At 43.0% G+C, this 22,265-nt stretch overlaps 1 protein-coding gene across 1 annotated transcript; it reads right to left on the bottom strand.

The window, feature by feature from the left end:
• Positions 1 to 2,291: 2,291 nt before the first annotated feature.
• PLEKHA8 (pleckstrin homology domain containing A8) lies at positions 2,292 to 21,899 on the bottom strand. Its single transcript, XM_033166355.1, has 14 exons — positions 21,733 to 21,899; positions 15,279 to 15,395; positions 14,650 to 14,805; positions 13,974 to 14,098; positions 12,130 to 12,273; positions 10,898 to 10,938; positions 10,064 to 10,209; positions 9,121 to 9,286; positions 8,495 to 8,580; positions 7,465 to 7,523; positions 6,520 to 6,650; positions 5,103 to 5,173; positions 4,765 to 4,826; positions 2,292 to 2,638 (listed from the first exon to the last, which is right to left on the bottom strand). The coding sequence occupies exons 1-14, from the start codon at positions 21,770 to 21,772 to the stop codon at positions 2,441 to 2,443; spliced, it is 1,542 nt and encodes a 513-aa protein (XP_033022246.1). The 5' UTR covers positions 21,773 to 21,899; the 3' UTR covers positions 2,292 to 2,440.
• Positions 21,900 to 22,265: the final 366 nt, after the last annotated feature.

Genomic DNA, 22,265 nt, shown 5'->3' on the forward strand with positions numbered 1-22,265 from the left:
TGTAGTCCAACATCTGAGGACCCAAGGTGTAGAAAGGCTGCTCTATTGAATCACACATTTATGACCCTGCTCGCCACCTTGGTTATTTATCAGAAAGTCAGTAAGTGAATAAACAGGAGATTATATGCTCCATATGGATTAAAAGTTGCAGATGAAATATGACTGTGTTTGGAGTAATCCTGTTGAATTCTGTTCCAGTGGCTAAAAGCAGGGATAATGGTAGCATTTGTGCCCAACAGTACAATTTCCCTGAATTTTCCAGATTCCAGATTATTTGCAATTTTATAGCCCAAGCAGATCTTGTGGTGTCTAAATTCAAGTACTTAATTTTGTGCTTTAATTCATTTAAAGCTTTCTTTTAAACTGCTGACTCAGTGATCCCCTGTTTCAATCCTAAAGGCAACAGAGGTCCTTAGGTATGTTTCAATTATAATGTGGATTTATTTATTTTAAAAAGGACTTGTTCTATGGGAATCCCATCGTAGAAAGTGTTTGAGGGTACTGGAACTGGTTTCTTCATGATTTTGCAGCCTAATTTCTCCTTAGTCTATCCATACTAGTTTTTACCCAGAGACATTGAGGGTGTATTCAGATGACTGGAAGCTCTAAGACTGGTACTCTAAGGTACCATGAGGTACCAATTGAACAAGTGGTACCTGCAACTTTGTGATGTGGTCACTGCAACCTCCAAATACTGTATGTATTTTAGGCTCAGCATTATCACTTGTGAATATCTTTGAAATCAGGGGACATGACATGACTGGCCACACAAATCTCTTTCCTGTATGGTTACAGACCACACAATAAGCTTTCAGGCCAGTTATCTGTTGGCTCCTGACAGCCTGGGTAATCATCTCCTACAGAACAATTCAACCCGAGGCCTCCATGATCTTCCACATGAGACCAATGACCCCAAAGGACTTCAGGAAAACAAAGGTTCCATCTTGCATGTGGGGAGAATGCTACACACAGGAGGAAGAAGAATGAGACACAAGAACCAGGAGAATGTGAAGAACCAACAGACGGGACAAACAGAGAAACTGCAGTGGCAGTTTTCTGGGAGGGGAACATTGAGCCAAAGACTGGTTTTGGCAATATATTGATATGTAGCCCTTAAGTCTGGGGAACACGACACACTACTTGTTTCTGCCCAGGTATCATGTAACATTTTGAATTCCCTTGTCTGTAAGAACTCAGAAGTAATTCCAGTAACACTACTAGTGCCTATATAAATACACATTTCATATACCAGCTTTCATATACCAGAGATGAATTTTATATATAATCGTAAGGAAAGCTGTTCACCCTGAACTCTGATTAGACAAACCTAGTAATTAAAAAAAAAATTAGCAGTGGAAACGCTCATGTATTCTAAAATTACATCTGGACCTAAAAAAAAAAAGGGCTTCCAATTACTCTGAAGAAGACAGTTGTTTATGGATTGATTCACCATTCCACAGATTCTGCTCCAAATCCAGCCTTTTTGCAATCCAGAGTTGGGAATGACTCAAATACAGACACGGAATGCTTATGATTTGGTTTCAAATAGGTCTCTAAAGCACAGGCAGCAAAAGCCGCAATCCTAACTTGCAAAGGGTTCTACCGATTCCAAAAGCAAGCGAACCCGGAAGTTAGAAAGCATCTGCAACTTTGCTGGAGCAAAGTGGTGCATTCTTCCATTCCCTCCACCTTCTGTTGGAGCAGAGACAGGCAGTGTGCAAGATACATGATTGTTGTGGCACGAGGAATTTCGCAGTGCTTCTGGCTTAGCACGAGAACATCAGCTTGGAAGCAATGGAAGCACATTCACAACCTTAAAGAGGTCAGCAGTCATCTGTCACCATGGTTAAGTGAGCATGGGGCAGATCCTTCGTGGAGGGATACAGCCAATTGCTTCAACATGATGAAAGTGGGTGGTTACTTGCGACACTAGTCCCTGGGTTCTGGGTATGATTTAACCTGCAAGGAAGACTTGCACTAAAATGGGAAGGGTGGCTTTGCAAATCCTGGCTACGTTTTACAGCCACTAGACTGAACGCTACTATTGCTTTTGTTGATTTGATCTGCGGTCATTTCGCCAGTAAGGAAAAGCTCCGAACTATTCAGCCCAATGGTACTAAACGCCGTGATACTAAACTACAGCTCTTGGAGTCACCGCCATGTATAGCCTGCCACACAGCAAACACCGCGAGATCCGGCTTAAGGTACCTGTCATCAGGACAGTCACAATCTCGCCTGAATGTATAGCACCTTTGCGTTGAAACACGAGCAAGCATTCAGAAAATAATGGTAATAGTAATAAAAGTGTATAAAAAAGGAAGCGCCGAGTCCCTTCCCAAGCATGGAAAAACACAAAGAAACAGAATAGCTTTCTGGGGATAAAAAGCTATGTTAGCGGACACAATCCCTGAATTTGCGAGGCACTGCGTGGGGCTGGCGATCACACCACTTCGTCCGACTCCAGCCCGTGTTCGTCATACAGTGCGTCCAAGATGCAGAGCTGATTCTCCATGGCTGGTAGGTACATGTCGAGGTCCCTTTGCATTCCGTTGTAAAAAGCTTCTTCCTGGTTCTCGCATTCTCCGATAGAGAGCGCAGCCACAAAGTCTCCGTAGGTCGGAGATGCCCTGAGCGCGAGCTGCAAGGAACAGAAGCGAAGGGAGATCCACATGGTGTCTTGTGATTTTAACTATTGTGCACAAAAGACTGGGAAGGGTGCGGCGGGAGATAAGCAAACTTTTACGTGGGTGTGACTCTTAGAAAGGCAGCAAAGAGTCCTGCAAAATAACGAAGACCTAACAAATGTGTATGGTGGAGCAAGAGACTATGGAGCCCTCCAGGCAGGTGTTTTTATTGCGGTGGCATTCTGCAACACGCTCTCAACAAAATAATAATACAATCTTACCTCGGAAGTCGAATGCCTTGCGAGTCGAACGTTTTGGCTCCCCAGTGCCGCAAACCCGGAAGTGACTGTTCCGGTTTGCGAACATTCTTTGGAACCCAAACGTCCTTCGCGGCTTCCACGGCTTCCGATTGGCTGCAGGAGCTTCCTGCAGCCAATCATAAGCTGTGACTTGGTTCCCGAACGTTCTGGAAGTTGAACGGACTTCTGGAATGGATTCCGTTCGACTTCTGAGGTATGACTGTAGAGCATTGGTGGATTTATTCCGCTTTATTAGTTGGTTCTGTGACACTTCCCCAGTGCTACCGTGCTATTGCTGTCAGGAGGGGTTCTAGTTCAACAAAAGCAGAACAAAAATAAAGCTGAATATTTGTGGTATATTATTATTATTGTTATTATTAGTACCTCGCCCATCTGAGTGGGTTGCACTAGCTACTCTGGGCGGCTTCCAGCAGAATATAAAAACATATAGGCGTCTTCTAAAAGTTGCAGTTACTTATCTCCTTGCGATTTGGTGGGAGGGCCTTCCACAGAGTGGGTGCCACAACTGAGAAGGCCCTCTGCCTGGTTCCCTGTAACTTCACTTCTCACAGTGAGGGAACTGCCAGAAAGCCCTCGGAGCTGGACCTCAGTGTCCAGGCTAAATCACAGGGGTGGAGACCCTCCTTCAGGCATACAAGGCCAAGGCCATTTAGGGCTTTAAAAGTCAACACCAACACTTTGAAAAGTTGCAGGATACACCAATATGCAGCTTCAATACAAATAGCACTAAAAGAGGGTTTGCGTGTGACTGCTCCTACGAGCACAAGGCATCATAAATGCATAGTAAAAAGCACATCTAGAGGGAGTCTTAGCCCACCCCACAGGGCTGTTGTGCGGATAAATGGAAAGGGGGAGAACCATGTATGCCGCCTTGAGCTCTTTGAAGGATAAGTAGGATATAAATGTTGTAATATATAAATGTTCTGTGCATATCCCATGCACCCCTGATTCTGCTTGAGAGTCAACCCACGGGTAAGTATGTTGCATTCTTACACTGAAAAAGAGTAACAGCAACCCTATTTTTATCCAAATCCCAAAACAAAACAACACAACCACAACTGGCTTGTGTAGACTCCCAGCATTGTTTCTCACATTAAACAGCAGAGGGAGCTGCCAACTTAGGCTGCAGTCCTAGACCCATTTACTCAGGAGTAAGCCACAATTAATTAAATGGGGCTTATTCCTATGTAGGTATGGATAAGGAGAGAGGGAAGGAAGAAAAGAATTCTGTCCTCCATTCCCTGAAATATATATGTTTTTCTGTCATGCTTGGTGAGGAAATAACCACACTCATAGATGGTCAGTTAGAGAAATGACTCAGCACCACTTTTGGATAGCTCAGTTGGTTAGAGTATAGTGTTGATAATGTCAAGGATGCAGGTTCGAGCCCTGTATGGGACAGCTGCATATTCCTGCACTGCAGGGGGTTGGACTAGATGATCCTCAGGGTCCCTTCCAACTATAATTATCTGATACTATCACTGAGTAGCCAGCCTCCTGCCCATAAAACAACTTTATTCTTGGTAAGCTTTTGAAATATCAGTGGTAAGTCAATGGCATTACTGCTGACAGCAGGGGTGGGGGACCTGTGACTACAACCCCCATCATCTCTGACCAATGGCAAGGGCTGATTGGAGTTTGAGTCCAACCCTCTGCTGGCTTACAGTGTCTGTGCGAACTAGCAGTCAGAGGCAAAGATCAGAAAATCAGTTAATTGCAATACATGAATACATCCAGAGTGTGTGTATACGATCTGTAAAATAACTGAGTTTAAAGAAATCTACTCTTATGATCACCGTTAACTAAAAAAGCTCACTCACCGCAAAAACCCCTCGGACAACCCAGCCGTGGTATTGCCGTAACGTTTTGCCATAAGCATTATCTGTAATTCGACAGAAGGGGGGGGGGAGTAAACATTTTGTAAGATGCTGCGCAGAGGGACAAGTTTTTGAGACCGTCTCAGGGGCTTGGCAAAATAATAAATCAAACAAACGTTCCTTCTTAAAGCAAACATGTCGAATTTCCAAGTATGGTTTTCATTATAAACACCACTCTCGCTCAGCACATGTGATGATGTGAGTGAATTAAGCCAGTTTCCCCTCTGCCACCCTCGAAAATGTGGAGTTCCATTGTTTTCCACAAAATATTCTGCACTTACTCAATGCTGCTTGAATATTCTTCTCGCCATTCTTTAGCTCTTTCAAAAACTCCTTCAGAAATTTTAAACCCCTGTTTGGAACAAGGGAATGAAGTTAGAGCACATACTGTCTCTTGAAATTGTTACTTTAAAATATTTTTTAAATAGAAAATATGGGCAGTGGTATATCGGGTAGGGGGGGGGAACCCCATTCTGTTTGCCGATGTTAACAGTGTTGCCCAAAAGGCAGTGACCAGAAAGGGTTTATTAAACATTCATTTTTTAAAAAGCTGTACAGCACGATAATTTTTAATGGATATTGTGCTAATAAAGAAAAGAGAAAAAAGAAAGGAAAAGCTGTCACTGCAAAGGTTATAAAGCGTGCTGAGCTTCAAATGGCTGTTCAGGTGAATCACACCTTCTTCAGCCACAGCAGCTATGTCACACCCACAGGTTTGGATAAAGTACAGTCGTACCTCAAAAGTCAAACGGAATCCATTCCGGAAGTCTGTTCAACTTCCAAAACGTTCAGAAACCAAGGCGTGGCTTCTGATTGGCTGCAGGAAGCTCCTGCAGCCAACTGGAAGCCACAGAAGTTGCGTCGGACGTCTGGGTTCCAAAGAACGTTCGCAAACCGGAACAGTCACTTCCGGGTTTGCGGCGTTCGGGAGCCAAAATGTCCGAGTCACGAGGTGTTCAGGATCCAAGGTACGACTGTATAGCAGAATGGAGATACCGAAAAAGTGTAGCATCTGCAATAGTGTGAAAAGTCAGTTGCAATTCTGGTTTGTGTGTGTTTGTGAGTATTAATATTTTATTGGAAGAATTTCAATTATAAAGAAAAAAATTGATACAAAGAAAAAAAGGGGGGAAGAGAAAAAAGAACAAGAATTTGTAGAGAAATACACACACACACACAGTACAATGTAGTATACTCCCATACATTCTTATATAAATTGACATTATGTTACTATCCTAATACATATGTAGATATTAATAGCCTGCCACATCCTGTATAAACTCATTCCAAATGTTGTCATATTTATCCAAACAAATTCTACGCCTGCAAGCAGTCCATTCATAAGCTGCAAGTGTGGTCATACTGTCAATCCACTGGTTAACGCCTGTATTGAGCCTTTTTCAGTTCCCTGAGGGTGGGGAATTCACTAGCCAGACCTAGGAAAGGGAGTCCACAGGAGGTAGGCCCCGGACCATGTTTACTGTCACCGGTGATCATTAAATGTGCCCTTTGCCTTCTTCTAGAATCCAAATTAAAAAGCAATTAATTGGGTTATATCTAGTGTTAGTCGTAGACTAACTTAAGTCTGTTGCTTTTAAACTGGTATGACTTAGCTGGATATTTGGTTCTGGCCCAAAATGGATCTTGGTTAGCAGTGCAACCAGCCTCACCCACACCCCCAAAGTTAGACAAACCTACCTTTTCAGCCAGAGGAGGGCCTGCGTGGCAGAGTTTCTAAGTGCTGCCTCTTCAGAGCTCAGTTCGTGTAGGACAATTTTCTGAAGAGTGGTGAACTCATCTTTGTTGGTTATGTATTTCTGATTTACTTTCTAGACGGGAGAGAGAACCAGATCACACACTTTGGCGTTCAGTATTTCTGGCAGGCCCATACCCAGAAATTATATAGTGAGGGGCGTCCGACAGGGAAGGAACAGAAGACACTTGCCAGGTAGGGTGGAGCTAATTCCTGCACTGCATCTGAATTAGGAACCACATAGCTTGGTCCAACTTAAGTGGTTTCTTGGGGAAAGTGACATCTGGAAAAGAGCCACACAGTCCACCCTAACAATGTGGGTCTTGGATTCAAATACTCAGCTGCAAGGCAAATGGCAAATGGCAAATGGCTGAGGGTAAGCAAGGCCTAACAACTCATGGGAGAATGTCTCTGGACTCATGGTTCAGAGACATGGGCATAGCCAGGGGGGTGCAGAGGGGGGCAGATGTTCCCTGAATCAAGTAAATAAATAAAAATACTTTACTAAAAGTAAAAATGATCAGAATATCTGTAATGTTCTGACAGATTTTTCTGAGCACTCGGGGTCAGAAGAAAGTAATTGAAAACAACTGTTGTTGAGACATTTTGTTCCGAATCTGCTAGAAAGAACCAGAGAGAGGATGACGACAGGAGGTGTCCTGTCGCCCCGCCCCCCAACATAAATCCTGGTTGCGCCCATGTCTGGAGAAGCACATAAAGAACCAAGCACTTGTATATGTCTGTATTTTTAATTAATAAAAGTTTAATTTAAAAAAGAACCAAGCACAGAGTGACTTCCCAAACAGCACCTGCAAGATTATTTCAGCATTTTTTATTTATTTTAAAAATAGTTATCATTAAAGAACTGAATGTTAAGCTGAAGCCATTACCTTGATGTTCCCTTCAAAATCCATTTTAACGGGAGCAAAGACTGTGGGCCCAAGTTTGTCTAGGAGAAAGAAGATGAGTTTTCAAGACCTCAAAGGTCAACCTGGATAACAGGCAACAGGGCAGAAAGGATTGAGCACCTCAGATTTTTTTCTTGAAGGCATTCAAAGGCATGAAAGAAGCTGAAGGAGGAGCTGGGTTGAGAACGTAAGAATATTTGCATCCCCTATAAAGCAGGGCTTCCCCTCCATTTTGTAAGCAAAAGGAGTTCTTGTCTAGAACGATGATTTGGGTAACTCAATGACTTTTCACTGGATCAAAGGCAACCACAAAGTCTCAGACAGCTTAAAAGGCAAGCCATCGGGTAGATTCATGGTAAAATAAGAGGTCTGTGCTGGGTATATTTATAAGATTTGTTTATATTTTTGTTCTTACATCCTACTTTCTTCCATCATGACACTCAAGGTGGTATGCATGTGGTTTATTCTCTCTTTGGGGGCAAGGATGCCCAAACAACACACATAACAAATGGTTCCATTTGAACACTTCACTTATCATGTGAACATGACTAGTCTATTCCTGGGTTCACACATTCCACCACCCACTGTCTTCATCCAACATAGCTGGGTGCAGTACTTTGGAGTTTTTTTTTGTTTTTGGTTAGCCACAGTTTGTTGTGTTGTCCAAATCCAGTAAACTGTGGTTAATATTAACTACGGTTTCTGAAGCTAACTAACCTCAATTAAGATTAACTGCATTTTAGGGGGTCTGAATGACATGGCAAGCTCTGGTTATCAAAAGCAAAAGCTTCTGAACTTATTGCTGCTGACCACGAGGGAGGAGGAGAGGAGTTGGAGGAAGAGAGGTGAAAGGAAGAGCACACAAGCTTGGTAAAAATAGGCTAGATTCATTGATGTCCCACTAAGCCACACTTTATCATTATGTTCTTAATCGAACCACTAAGGCTTCAATAGCAAAGCAGAGATATTCACCGTGCAATATATGCCACAGAGGAAACAAGCAATCACATACCCAAGACAGGAACTATTTCATTACAAGATTGTAGAAATTCTTCTGTGGGTATACCTCCGTCCTCAAAAAGCTTGATATCACTAAACCTTTGGAGAAGAACACAAAGAGCACATTTAGGAATTCCAAGGCCACACTGCAATCAGAGGTAATGGGGCAATTCCACTTTAATCCTATTTCAAAGCCATTTACGTTATTCGTCTTCACAACTGGAATAACGCTAAAATTATATAACTGGAGAAACCCACAGAGTGCAAAAGTGCTTTTCATGTATACCAAGAATTTGATTACATGTATTTTATAGAAGAGATCAACATAATGTTGATAATATCATGTCCAGAAATGTATGCACTTGCATGCTCCTAGATATTACCTAGATGTTCATATTTGTCTGCAACAGATAAAACTGATTTGTTGTTGTGTGACAGATATCCAAATATTACTGTAGACAATACTAAGCTAGAAAGACCAGCGGCCAGGCTCAGTAGATGGCAGCTTCCCATGTCCCCAAAGCCTGCCCTCTCCTTCTGTACAGAAAACTGAAGACGTAGAGCAAATTCACCCCCTTAATGGACTGAACTCCATTCCTCAAGGTTCTCCATGCAATTTCTGTCCGGGTGGCACATTACCTAATGCTCATAGCGCTGAAAAAAGTAGGTAACACTTTGTCTGATTTCTCTTCCGATTGCAATGCTGTTGATCTCTTCGCTGATTCCACTACAGGCTTTAAAGATTTGTCGACTTGATTGTCCTCTTTTGGCAGCAGCTTGTCCTCTCCATCGTCCTTGCCACCACCTTGGATTTAAAGGGAGAGACATCTTCAGAAAACTAAACTTGGTGACCTGCCTCTGAATATAAACAAAAGGGGGGAGGGTAGAGACTGCGGTGGATTTTGTATCTTCTGTATCGTTCTTTAAGTAATATCCTGTTTTGCAGGCATGCCTGCTTGCTCATCTGTGCAGCTTCTCACCCGTACAGAATCTGAATGGGAAAACTTTGAGATGGGTGTAGCTTGCCGAAATCTGTCTCTGGATTTATGCACAGCCAGTGTGGTGTAGTGGTTAGAGTTTCAAGACTCAGAACAAGGAGACTTGGGTTCAAATCCCCCACTCAGTCTTGGGCCAGTCAGTATCTCTTGGCAGAACCTTACTTTACCTGTGAGGTACCTTTGCTTCATGAGAATAAAAGGGGAGCGGGAGAGAGTTGTCTGTACTGCCCTGAGATTCTCAGAGGAAGGGCAGGACAAACGTGAAATAATACAGACTTCAAAATGACTGCTTCCATGTCAGTGGCTTTCTCAATTTCATTTTCGCCAAGAGTATACAGAAGTTTCAAATTACACACTTGTTACATTAAATCACAATGCCCCGCTTTTCTCCCCAAAAGCTGGATCCTCCTCAGGGGGTTGAATCCCGCTTGCTCACGGCTTGGCAATCGACCGGAAGTCCAGTTACATTAAATCACAATAATAATTTATATGCTCCATTTAGACGGACGGAACACTGGTAAAGAACCCGAAAAGTGGACGAGTCAACACCATTGATTCTGAATAATAACCACTGATGATTTTACCTGCCAAATCATGCTTGATCGTGTTTGTGCAGTCCATCTTATCAGTTTTCAGGGGGTCAGGGGTCAGTTTATCAATCAGGGATCGCTCATGAAGGTTGGTGTTTGCATACAGAGATCCATTTTCACAGTTTTTTAATTCCATCTTCCTGCGAGGAACAAAAGAAAAGAACCCTGTTTGTTCAATAAAGTTTGTTGTTGTTGTTGTTTTAAACAGAATTATCTGATTACAGTCTTTGAACAATATAATTTCTCCAAACTATCCAGAATAGGGTTGCCGTTTACCTTAGTGGGTTTCGCTCAGAAGTGCGGAAGGCAGGGCACAGCGGAGACAGCCTTGTGCCACTTCATGCCAGTCACACTTCCCAGAATGCTTTGGGAGTGGTGTAACACAATGTGGCTTCACTCCCAATGCATCCCAGTCACAGAATCAGTTTACTTTTTAAAAGGAGCTCTGTAGCCTCTAAAATGTATTTTTGGTGTACATATTCAGATTATATATATATATATATATATATATATATATATATATATATATACACCCAAGACTAGTAAAATAAGAGAACACAGCTTAAAATGGTTCAGTAGCACTGCCTTAACAACAGAAATAAACTGACATCCATCAGGTTCTTGGAATTGATATGCATCCTATTTCAGGTGGTGAGATCTAGAGAGCTTAAAGAATTGAACACACATACACATGTGCACCCCTCAATAGCATGGTTTTATGCTTCTTCTCTTTGTTATTTCTAACAGCGATGCATAATTGGCTTCATCCCAAAGAGTCAGACCCTGAGAATTTCTACACCTGAATGAAGGAAAAAAACTGCACCGTACCTTTCTGATATATCGCGGCTAAATAAGATGGAAGGTATTAGCTGTGGGGAGGAAAGAGAAAGAAAACTGTTTATGCTAGTATCATTAAACCTCAGAAACTTACTTTCCTTCAGAGTGCCACTGTGGCACCCCTCACATCTGGCCAGCAGGCTCATTGCTCCTTAGCAGGAGGGGAACAGGTAGTGGCAAAGATGTTGGACTGTGTGGGCATACCAGCAGAAGTGCCAGTTTTACCCCACAAGTGCATCCGTACAGTGCCAATGTCCCTATACTGCCTCGTCCCTCCTCCTCACAGTAAGCAGCAGCTATTCTGATGGCTAGGTTTGTGGCACTGCTACTTCCCACTGGGTGCTTCAGCTTACCTTAGATACATCCAAAGAATATGGAAGGATTCAAGACACAAACTTTTGCATGTAGGGCCGGCCCTACCATTAGGCAGGTGAAGCAATTATCTGATGTGGAAGATGCTGAATGGCATTCTTGCCTCATCCCCCTCTCCTCCAAGTCCTCTAAGCTAGGTTGCTCTGAACCCCCTAAAGTAGCTGCTGCCCTCAAGTGCGGTGGAAGAGGCTTCCCATCGCCATTCTATATGTGGAATGCGAAGGGCACCATCTTGTCCTTTTGCCTCAGGCAGCAAAATGTTTTGGACCAGCCCTCTATATAGCAGTATGCTGCTCTTCATGGTCTCAGGAGTCAGGTTTCCTTTTTTCTTGTTTAATCATTGTCCTCCCGATTATCGAATGGGTCTTACTGGACACTTCACCAATGACTATATTGCAAAATGTCTTTGACCCTCAGCTTGATTTATTGTATAGTCAAACCTCGATTCCCGAACGGCTCCGTTTTGGAACGTTTTGGCACTTGAACAACAAAAACCTGGAAGTAAATGCTCCAGATTTTGAATGCTTTCCGGAAGCCGAATGTCTGATGCCGCTTCCGCTTGAGTGCAGGGAGCTCCTGCAACCAATCAGAAGCCACGCCTCGGATGTTGAACATTTCGGAAGCCGAACGGGCTTCCGGAACGGATTACGTTCAACAACCGAGGTTTGACTGTACGCTTTAACTTGTAAAGTTCCAAAATTGGGTACAACTCAAACAGGCAAACTAGTACAGCAGCCTCCTAGTTAAATTATGCATTCCGAAGTTGCTAAATAAATGCAGTGCTGAACAACAGTGCAACCAAGGGGAGGGTGGATTGACACTTTAGGATGAGAGGTTGCGCTTAAGCTTACCTTGTTCGGTTTGGAAACGCCGGGAGATCCAGACGGAAGCATCTCCGGAGAGAAGGCTGCGTTTGCAATGTGCATACAATCTTCAAGCGTCTTCAGAAAGGTAGTGCAGGTGGATTTCAACAGCGCTCCCATATCAATTCCATTCTGCAAAATGGGAAGAGGACTTTACCTTCCAAGAACTACCCGGTTTCTACCTGGCCCCAAGCCAGGCTCCTAACATTTGCTTTTTCCAGCACAGGTTGACATACCTGCACAAACAACTTATTTATTTAGTTAAAATTCTTGGGGGGGAGGGCGTGTTTCCACAAGGACATAAAAACACAACAATAAATCAACAGTATAAAAGGCAAAGATGGGACAAGTAGAGCAACACTCTAAGACAATGCTAACAGAATTTTAAAAACAAATTCTGGGTGAATAGAAAGGGTATTTTTTTTTTGCTGCACAGTAATATCAGTGGCAGGTTAGACCTCCTAGGGGAAGGGAGTTAGGTAACTCAGGCACCGCAGCTGAAACAGCTCCTATTTTTGTGGACACCTGCCTCACTCCTCATTGGAGAGACACAGGCAAGAGCATCTCAACAGATGATACAGTGATATGGGGGTCTCTTTCTCCCCAACACTTCAGACTGGGGTGTCCAGGGCATGCCATTCTTAATTAGGAACCATAAGAAAATCCCATTCTACTAAATGTTGATTTTTCCAGTCTGCATCTGAACTGGAATTGTTTTAAAGATGTTTTGAAGATCCTCTTTGGAAGAGTGAGAGATGAATTTAATTAATAAAAATAAATGCATATGGCAGAACCATAAAGTTGTACTGATGTGAACATAAAAAAACACCCTCAGTAAACAATTTCTAAATAATGATCAATGGTATATTACTCTTGTGAAAATGGCAAAAATGTATAGAATGAGCTCCAATAGGTGTTGGAAGTATGAAGAGAAAGAAGGCACGTTTTATCACGTGTAAAGTAATCAAAAGCTATTGGGAAATGATTTATAATGAAATGAAAAAAATGTTTAAAGCAACTTTTGTTAAAAAAAACCCCAGAAGCTTTCTTGCTAGGCATTACAGGACAAGACTTGACAAAAAGTGGAAAAAACTATGTATGCCACAACAGCAGCTAGGATGCTACTAGCCCAAAGATCGAAAAATTACAAGATATGAATGAAAATAAGAATGGCAAGAAAAGCTGACGGAGTACGCCAAAATGGCAAAATTAACTGGAAAACTAAGAGACAAGGACAATAGAGACTTTAAAAAGGACTTGGAACCATTTATGTTGTATTTACTCAGTAGCAGGGTTTGAGTAAACGCTTACAATTAAGAAAAGAAGTAAAAAAATGAAGATGTAATAATTGGGAAATAATAAAGGATACGATGTAATATGGAAGAATATGGTACCAAAATGATAAGATTACAACAACCTTTAATTAAAAGATTATAAAATTAAGGTAGAATAAAACAGGCAGGAGAAGTAAATATTTAAAGAACCAGAAGAGGAAGTTGAGGGAAGTCATGGGAAGGGGGGAAGAGGGATTTATATATGCTTTTTGTGATAATAATGATTGTGTTGAATATAAAATTGAAAAATTTAATAAAAATTATTTTAAACAATAAAAATAAACAATTTCTAAGTATACAATACAACCAACCCCCAACAGCAGCAGGCCAAGGCCAGCATCTTCAGGCTAGCCAAAAGCTGACGGGGTCTTGGGATGTGGCATAGGTTCTGCTCCACCTGTAACGTATTATTGATGCTACAGCGAAGGGATTGCTGCTACTGATATGAAGTTCACTCGCACCTTGGACAAGGTTGGTTTTTATTTGATACCACATTACCTGAGCTGCTGAAACACCAGACACGCCGACTTCCTTCGTTTTAGCCACTTGCTCAACAAGGAGGTCACAATACAGCCGGAGTTCTGCCATTTTTGTTTTCAAAGTGTCCGTGTTTTCTGTAAACTCTGAATTAATAGCAATAACACAGGTAAGTCAAAACGGATGTGACCAGAAACAACTTTATAATGCTTCTGAATTGCTAAATCAGGCATAGGCAAACTTGGCCCTCCAGGTGTTTTGGGACTACAACTCCCATCATCCCTGACCACTGGTCCTGTTAGGTAGGGATGATGGGAGTTGTAGTCCCAAAACATCTGGAGGGCCGAGTTTGCCTATGCCTCAACTAAATACTTTTCAATGCTGCAAATAAATACCCATTATCACAATTCCCCCCATAGGTGGGTTATTTGGAGGGAGGACAACATTTAATCAACGAATGAATAAAGTTAGCAATTCTTTCTTTCTGTCCCCTTGTAATGCTGAATCAAACTAAATGTGTTGGAACTAAATAGAGCCTCAAAGGTTGTGGTGTGGAAGGTCCCACAAAACACAAGACAAACTGTTCTAAATATTTGCTGACGGGGAGGGGGACTGGAAACACAAAGCAAGCAATGTTGTTTTCTGGGATGCTGGGAAAGTAAGGTGGGGATAGAAGTCTCAGCTAAGTACGGCTTGCCTTTTTCTTTCTGTGTCCGGACGTCCGTCAAACAGGCCTTGGCAGTTCCTAGAGCAATCAGCCACTTTTGCCTCTCCGCCGCATTTCTGGCTTTCAGATAGAAGTACTGTTCTCCAGGGATGATCAAATCTACCCGCGTATTGTCTGCAGAATGAACTAAGATCAACAGAATTAGACTTGACTCAGCTTACTAAGCCAACATCATGAAAGAGCTCTGTGCCCACAAACGCTGCCAATTCCCTCTTCTGTTCTCAGCATGTTGTAACTGAAGATATACTAGGTTAGTTAACCACGGTTTCCCGCTATGTCCAACAGGTCAAACTATGGTAATGTGGATCGGGGGAGGGGGGGAAGAGAAAGAATCTGAAACCAACTTCAAACCATGGTTTCAGGTGCTGGCTCGTTCTCATCAAGGTAATCACGGTTTCCTGGATCATTTGGTTAGTTAAGCAAGGAAGTATTGCATTGTAGTGTGTCAAGGAAAGAAAGGGTGGCACAAATGGAGTATGTGTGTTAAGCCTCAAGCCTATCTTGGCTTGGTAAACCAAGGTTTGTTATTTACAGTCAAATGAGGCTGCATGTAGATGTCTCAATGGAAGTCATACTGCAGGTTCGTGTCTCTTAGTTACCTTGAATTTCACATACTGCCATCTGGATGCTCCCCTTACAGCCTTTCCAAGCATCTTCCCGTGAATCGTAGTAGGATAGCACACCTCCTGCGAGAATGAACCATCGAGGCTGCCAGCCTGGGAAGAAACATGGTTTTTTAATCACAGCCAGAAGGAATATACATGTATTTAGTTGGTATTTACAAAACTGTTGTTTGCATCCGTCTGTCTTGAGAGAGAATGGGTTACAGCCTTCAGGGTTGAGTCAAACCACTGGAGAATCTGCTACGTCCTGCATTGTTTCATCTCCCTGGAGTCCAAGTCTGGACAGTGTGTTTGGAGGTCCTGGGCTGCCCAGATGACAAGACTCCCCTTCTCAGCCTTGCTGATGTGGTCCAAAGGAAAGCAGAACTTTTGGGAATTATAGGGACAGAACTACCTAAACTGTACAGAAATTTATTCATGTATGTGACTACAGCGGCAAGAATGTTACTCGCCCCAAAATGGAAAGAAGCAGAAGTCCCAGCAGAGGAAGAATGGATACAAAATATGCAGAAATGGTGAAACTTACCAGAAGAATAAGAAATCAAGATAACAAACTTTTTATAAAAGAATGGAAATGGTTTACTGAATATTTACAGATAAATAGTAAACAGATAAGAACACTGGCAGGGTTGTTGTAATAACCTGCAGTTTTGTAAGAGTAAATATTTAAAGTAGATGAATAAATGAGCAAATTAAGTTAATTTGGATATTAAAAATAAATTTAAGGAACTGCAGAAAGAGGGGGAAGGAAATCAAGTTTTGAAATGTTAAAATGATTAGTGAAATGTATAAACCAAAAGCATAAATAAAATTTTAAAAAAGGAAAGGAAAGCGGAACAATGCATTTGGCACCAGCTTGGCTGCAGGAGTTGACGGAAGGAGGCGTATAAGACATCATCCAACCGTCTTAGGGACCTCAATCTGGATTTGTGTAGGGTTTACTCCTTTAGCCTTCTCTTCTCCCGATTTTGTCCTATATACAGATGTGGAGTGATCATTATATGGTACTTTTGAGAGTGCAAGTGTTTGAACTTGCATCTACCACAAAGCTTGGTTACGTAAGTAAGTCACACCCTTCCAATTTAATATTATCAGACAATTCCAATATAGATGCAGATTAATTTCTGGAGTTAGTACATGGAAACTTGCTTCGAACTGGGTTAATCCCAAAGCCATATTATGCTATTACATCACATTTAATCTGAGCTAGCTATCCAGCAATGGCCACCAAGTTGCATACATTCCTAAATGATTTCACAAATGGGGATTTAAAATAAACGTGTTGAGTAAAATTACTTAGGGTTAAAAATCCAGCTCAGGCCCCAGCTATTGTCTTATTAGCGCCGTTCAAGACCGAACAATATTTTTAAATCTCCGTAATTTGTATTAACAAAATGTACCCCTTTTATTAACATAAATTTTAAGAACCCTACTGCAGGGGTGCTTTCAGTGTTAATCAAATGCTGGCAAAAAATGGGTTCTATTTTTAGCGTAACAAGAAATCCAGGGGTAATCCTAGAAATGACAAGCTGGTTAGTTTAACACAGGCATAGGCAAACTCGGCAATCCAGATCCTTAGCTAACAGGCCCTGTGGTCAGGGATGATAGGAATTGTAGTCCCAAAACATCTGGAGGGCCGGGTTTGCCTATGCCTGGTTTAACATCTGCTTCTGGTGAAACTGATGGAAAGCACTGTTAAAGATAAAATGACCCAAGCGTATAGAAGAACAACTCTTACTGATGCAGAGCCAGCATGGCTTCTGGAAGGATAACTGTCTCACAAGCCTATTAGCGTCACTTGCAGCCATCAGCGTGCATACAGAGAGAGAACATCTTGTTGAGACTGTGGATGCAGAAATTGGTCTTGGGGCATGTGTTTTTAAACTTGTTCATAAATGATTTAGGGCTGAGCAGTGAGTCAGCCAAATTGTTCAGGGTTGTCCAAACCAAGAGAGACCGTGAAGAACTCCAAAAGAATACCTCCAAACTTAACAAAGGGGCAGTAAATTGGCAAATGCAGTCCAATATCAGCAAGTGTAAAGCGGTGTACATTGGGGCAGAACATCCTAATTTCACACATACGCTCATGGGGTGTGAGCTGATGGGGACTGAACTGGAACAAGAACTTGGCAAAAAGTAGAAAAAGCTCAGTGTTGACCCCGTGTGTGGCAGCTGTGGAAAAAGATGAATTCAATTCTAGGAATCATTAGGAAAGGAACTGAAAACAAAACTGCCAATATAATACTGCCATTATAGAAATCGATGGTGTGACCACACTGGGAATACTTTGTACAGTTCTGACGGCCTCAGCTCAAAAAGAATATTGGAATACCAGAAAAAAGTTCAGAAATGGGCCACCAAACTGATCAATGGGCTGGAACAACAACTCTATGAGGAAAGCTGACATCTGGGGCTTTTTAGTTTAGACAAAAGGTGTGTAAGAGGAAACATGATAGAGATGGATCACAGTGTCGAGAAAGCAGCTAGAAAAATGGGGTTCTCCCTCTTACATGACATCAGAACATGGAGACATCAGGCGCAGCAGAATGCTGGAAAAGGACTTTTGCACTCACCCAATAGTTAAATAAGGGAATCATCTTCAACAAGAGCTACTGATGGCCACCAACTTGGATGGCTTCAAAAGAAGATTAAATCAATTCATGGAGAATTGAGCTATCAATAGCTACTAGTAACGACGGCTATCCTCTGCCTGCATAGTCAGAGGCAATATGCTTCTGAATATGGCTGGGTGATACCTGGTTTTCAACATCGTGATATATCACCAGCCAAACATCATGATATATATTGCAATGTCTGGAATAAGGATGGAGGTACGTAGAGGCATTGGCTTCACGGTTTTTCTCACATTGTGATTTTTGCACAGCACACACGCATCATGATTCGCAATACATCACCAGGTCAAAAATTACGAAACGAGTATCACGATATGGATTTCAAACTGGTTTGGGACAATATATCGCCCAGTGCTAACAGACATCATGATTCACGATACATTGGCAAGTCAAAATTTATGAAATCGGTATCACAATATGGAATTCAATCTGGTTTGGGATGATGTATGTCGCCCAGCCCTACTTCTGGATTCTGGTTGTTGGGAGTTATAGGTTGGGAAAGTACTCTTGTGGTCAGATCCTGCTTTCAGGCTTCCCATAGGTATCTCATTGGCCACTATGAGAACAGGATGCTAGATTACCGGTAGATAGGCAAACAGCCTGATCCAGTAGGCTTATGTTCAGTTTTGTTTTGTTTTATTGAACTGATTTAAAAAAAAATCAAAAACATAAACTATATGGAGCCTCAGGTAGGGGTTTTTTTTTAAAGAAAGGCGTGGCAACAAACACCAACAGAGAGCATGACTCACAGTGTAAAACTGGAAGAAACAACATGTGGTATGAGGTGATATGTGGCATAGTTCGGCCTTATCTCCGCACCCATTAACTGCGAATATAAGAACCTTATCTCAACCCTAGCAAAGAAGACTCACCTCTTCCCTCCCACATGGGCATGGCGATGACTTAAGCACTCGTAAAGTAACTGATTGGCTCCTGGCCAACAGCGTAATAGTGCAGTTCTGTGCAATGTTTATTTAGAAGCACATCTCACCGAAACTACTACGACCAACTCCTACAAAATCTGCCGCAAAGATTACAGCCTGAATGGGCTTTGATCCTATTAATACTTAAGCTCAACTTATTTGTGGACAGTTCTTTGGCATGTGTATGTTTTACTTGAGAAGGGGTCCTACCTCATTCTGCAGAGTTTACTTCTGGGGGGAAACATGGATAGAATCGGGCAGTTGCTCTGCACCTCCCCCCAAAGAAGCTATTGCAATGCTGGACAGCATAGCTGAATTCAATTAACAGAACACTGGGCAGTTTTGTTTTGGAAAGCAAATTCATACATCTCATGGCTACCAAAGAATGATAAATGTACTAAAAGCCCAGGAGGAGGAGAGGACCTGGGACGCACTTCAGCAACAGAGGAAGGAAGTCTCTTTTGTGATCTGTTGCCTGCCCACACCCTAGTTCTTGATCTCCGTACAAATTTCCTTGTCCTATCACTGAACTCCTACCGCCCTTGTACAACGCCAAGTCATCCGATATCAATGAGATGCTAAATACTGCAGCAAGATTCTGAACTCATTAAGCTAAAGCATGCTGTTTCACACTCTCAAGTCAAGCATCTGGATTCTGGTTTGTGAAAAGGGATCAATATATTTTCCCAGCATCGAGGACGACCCATTTCATTTAAATGTAACTTTTGTAAACCAAAATGTCATTCTGTTCGCTCTGATTCAGCCTTGTAGTTTTGTTGCTCTACAACAAAGAGTGACAGAAACTGTTACACTTTCTGATTTCTTTCACAGTGAGCTCCGGCCAATAATTCCATGCACCCGGCCACGGTTTGCTCTGCAAATATTTGTAGGGCAGAGGATGCAATTCTTGTAAATATTTGAAAGTGTGACACTTCTCTGACATTATTTAGGTTTTAAGAGTGGGAAGGAGGGAATGAAGGCGGTGAAATCTGCTAAGCATGCCTGGTGGGTTTTGTTTTATTATTATTTATGTATTATGTGTTTTGTTTAGTTACAGATTTTTCTCTGTAAACAGGAAACAGTTTGAAATTTGAACTTCCTCAGGTAAAAAGCTGCAATCCTATAATACTTTCTTTGCAATCCTATACTGTAATACTTTCCCTTCACGCCCATTAAGATTTACTTCTGAGTAGACATGCATAACATTGTGCTGCTAAGTGGCTGAAGCATTTTTTTAAAAGTCTATTTACCACTATTTGAGTTAGGCCTATTTAGTCCCAATGAAATCTTCTGGGCAAATGCTAATCCGCAGGTAAAAGCCCAGGTAACAACTCTCTGTGAGTAAGCTGACACAGTTCATCAGTCAAGTTGCTGTGTGATACTTAGTTAATTCTTAGGCACAGCTGCGTTTCTATATGACCCATCCAGCGGTGAGGAATCTCTGGCTCAAGTGCCCAATTCGGTCCACAAAGCCATTTTCTCTTAGCTATGCCCACTGGTCCTTCACTTGGCATCATATATGGGGTTTGCAGGAACTGTCAATCAGTTGACCTACACATCATTGAACCTCTGCCCATGTGGTTTGGAATAATTCAGGGAAAGGAAATGGTGACATTAAGGTGTTGTCAGGTGACTGGCAGGTGGATGGCGCTACCCACCTGTCAAAATGGTGTGCAGGGGGTGATGAAGGTAAGGATCCTGCTCACTGGTTGGAAATGGTTCCCCACTCCTGAGCTGGTTTAAATCAAAACTGTTGTTGTTGTTGTTGTTGTTGTTGTTGTTGTTGTTGTTGTTACTTACTGAATTTATATACCACCCTATACCCGGAGGTCTCACCCAGATTTGTATTACAACTTGATCTTCCAAAGGATAACTTCTCAGACAGAAGATATGCTTCACAACACTTTGAGCACCACAATCAGGGCACAGGCACATTCTTAAGACACACACATACTGTATACTGTGCAGGAAACTCAGACTTCAGTCAACTGATGAAGGCAACAACAAAAAGAACACCCCACTGAACACAGAAGTGAAAGAAACAAAACGAACATCAACTACATATACATATATGTTTGTGTGTATCATATTTTTCACTCTGTTATCAACAAATCCCTCTAACTTTCTGTTCTTACCCTCCAAAATACATAGATGAGCTACGCTGGTGCCAGGTGTGGACTTGCAGAAACACACGATGCTGCATGCATCCCAAGTCAGACTTATTCATCCATCAAGTCCCCTGCTGCCTTCTTCCTGAGAGGCAGCGTTCGCTGTCCCAAGCAAAGTTCTCTTCCCCATCACCTTGCCAGCTCAGATCATGTCTAACCGAAGGGCTCTGCCACCCTTTAACCTGCAGCCGCTACCTGCTTGATGGGGTTCTTTGGGTGTGTGTGTGTGTGCAAAGAAGCAGATCCTACATTTGCTGCGCCTCTGAAACTCTTTAGGGATGACACACGAGTCCCAAGGCACGTTAAAGATGTATGCGGTACCTTCGTGGTTGAGCCTGCCTATTGCAGCGCTTGGGACGGGGGGGGAGGGTCAACTTGAATAAAATATTGGGGGGGGGGGCGCAGATAAGCAGACTCGGTCACACGACACGGCATGCAAACCATTTGAATGACAATTTCCATTAACTTTTTTTGTGGGGGCAGCCCCCTCAAATATTTTATTGAGTAGGGGGTGAAGGGACCCTAGGAGTTGGATCCTATGCTTGGGACCCCCGTCACCCCCTGAGACCCACCGGGAGAGTCAGAATGGGGCGCCTGCGATGCTGCCCCCTTCCCGTCCCTTTGGCACACAAACACACGCGCTGTCTGCCTCTCCCTCCCAGCCTGGCGAGGGGGGCAGAGGGCAGGGCAGGACCGGGATACTCACCGCTCAGATAGTTGGTCCACTTGTACAGCACCCCCTCCATGGTGACAAGGGCCCCCCCATCCAGATCTGCTTGGGACAGGGGAAACCTCTCCCCCTGGCCTTCCCGCCCCCCCAGAAACTTTTAAGCGCTCAGCCCCACGGCTGAAGCACTGGCACCCAGGGCCATTCCGAGGCTGGCAGAAGCCCGGCCCGCCTCCCTGCCTTTCTCCCGCACCCGCCCACCCGATCCTCCCCTAGCCCTTCCCTGCCAACCAACTACGGGGCACTACGCCGGCAGCGTAGACGTCCAGGAGACGTTGCCCTCGCAGGACTCGCTTCTTCTCCTCTTTCTTCCTAAGGAGTGGCGTAAACGCGTTTGGGAATACGGGCTGCCCACGTGATCGCGGGGAACAGGCGTGGCCAGGAACGCAGCTAGCCAATGAGGCCGCCGCTCTCGCCGCCGCGCCAGCCAATGGCTGCGGCGCAGAAGCCGGTTGTATTGTGCTGAGGGATTCCGAGATGTACGCGCGGCGTTCTCTTCCTGGAATGTTGGA

This window comes from Lacerta agilis, chromosome 12 (assembly GCF_009819535.1).
Source record: "Lacerta agilis isolate rLacAgi1 chromosome 12, rLacAgi1.pri, whole genome shotgun sequence".
Classification (NCBI taxonomy): Eukaryota; Metazoa; Chordata; class Lepidosauria; order Squamata; family Lacertidae; genus Lacerta; species Lacerta agilis.

Excerpts from the sequence above, each read along its gene's own strand:
- PLEKHA8 (XM_033166355.1), bottom strand. The coding sequence starts at position 21,772 with ATGGAGGGGGTGCTGTACAAGTGGACCAACTATCTGAGCG. Across the intron at positions 14,099-14,649 it reads CCGGACACAGAAAGAAAAAG|AGTTTACAGAAAACACGGAC; the intron begins GCAAGCCGTACT and ends CTATTAATTCAG. Across the intron at positions 10,210-10,897 it reads AGCCGCGATATATCAGAAAG|GAAGATGGAATTAAAAAACT; the intron begins GTACGGTGCAGT and ends TGTTCCTCGCAG.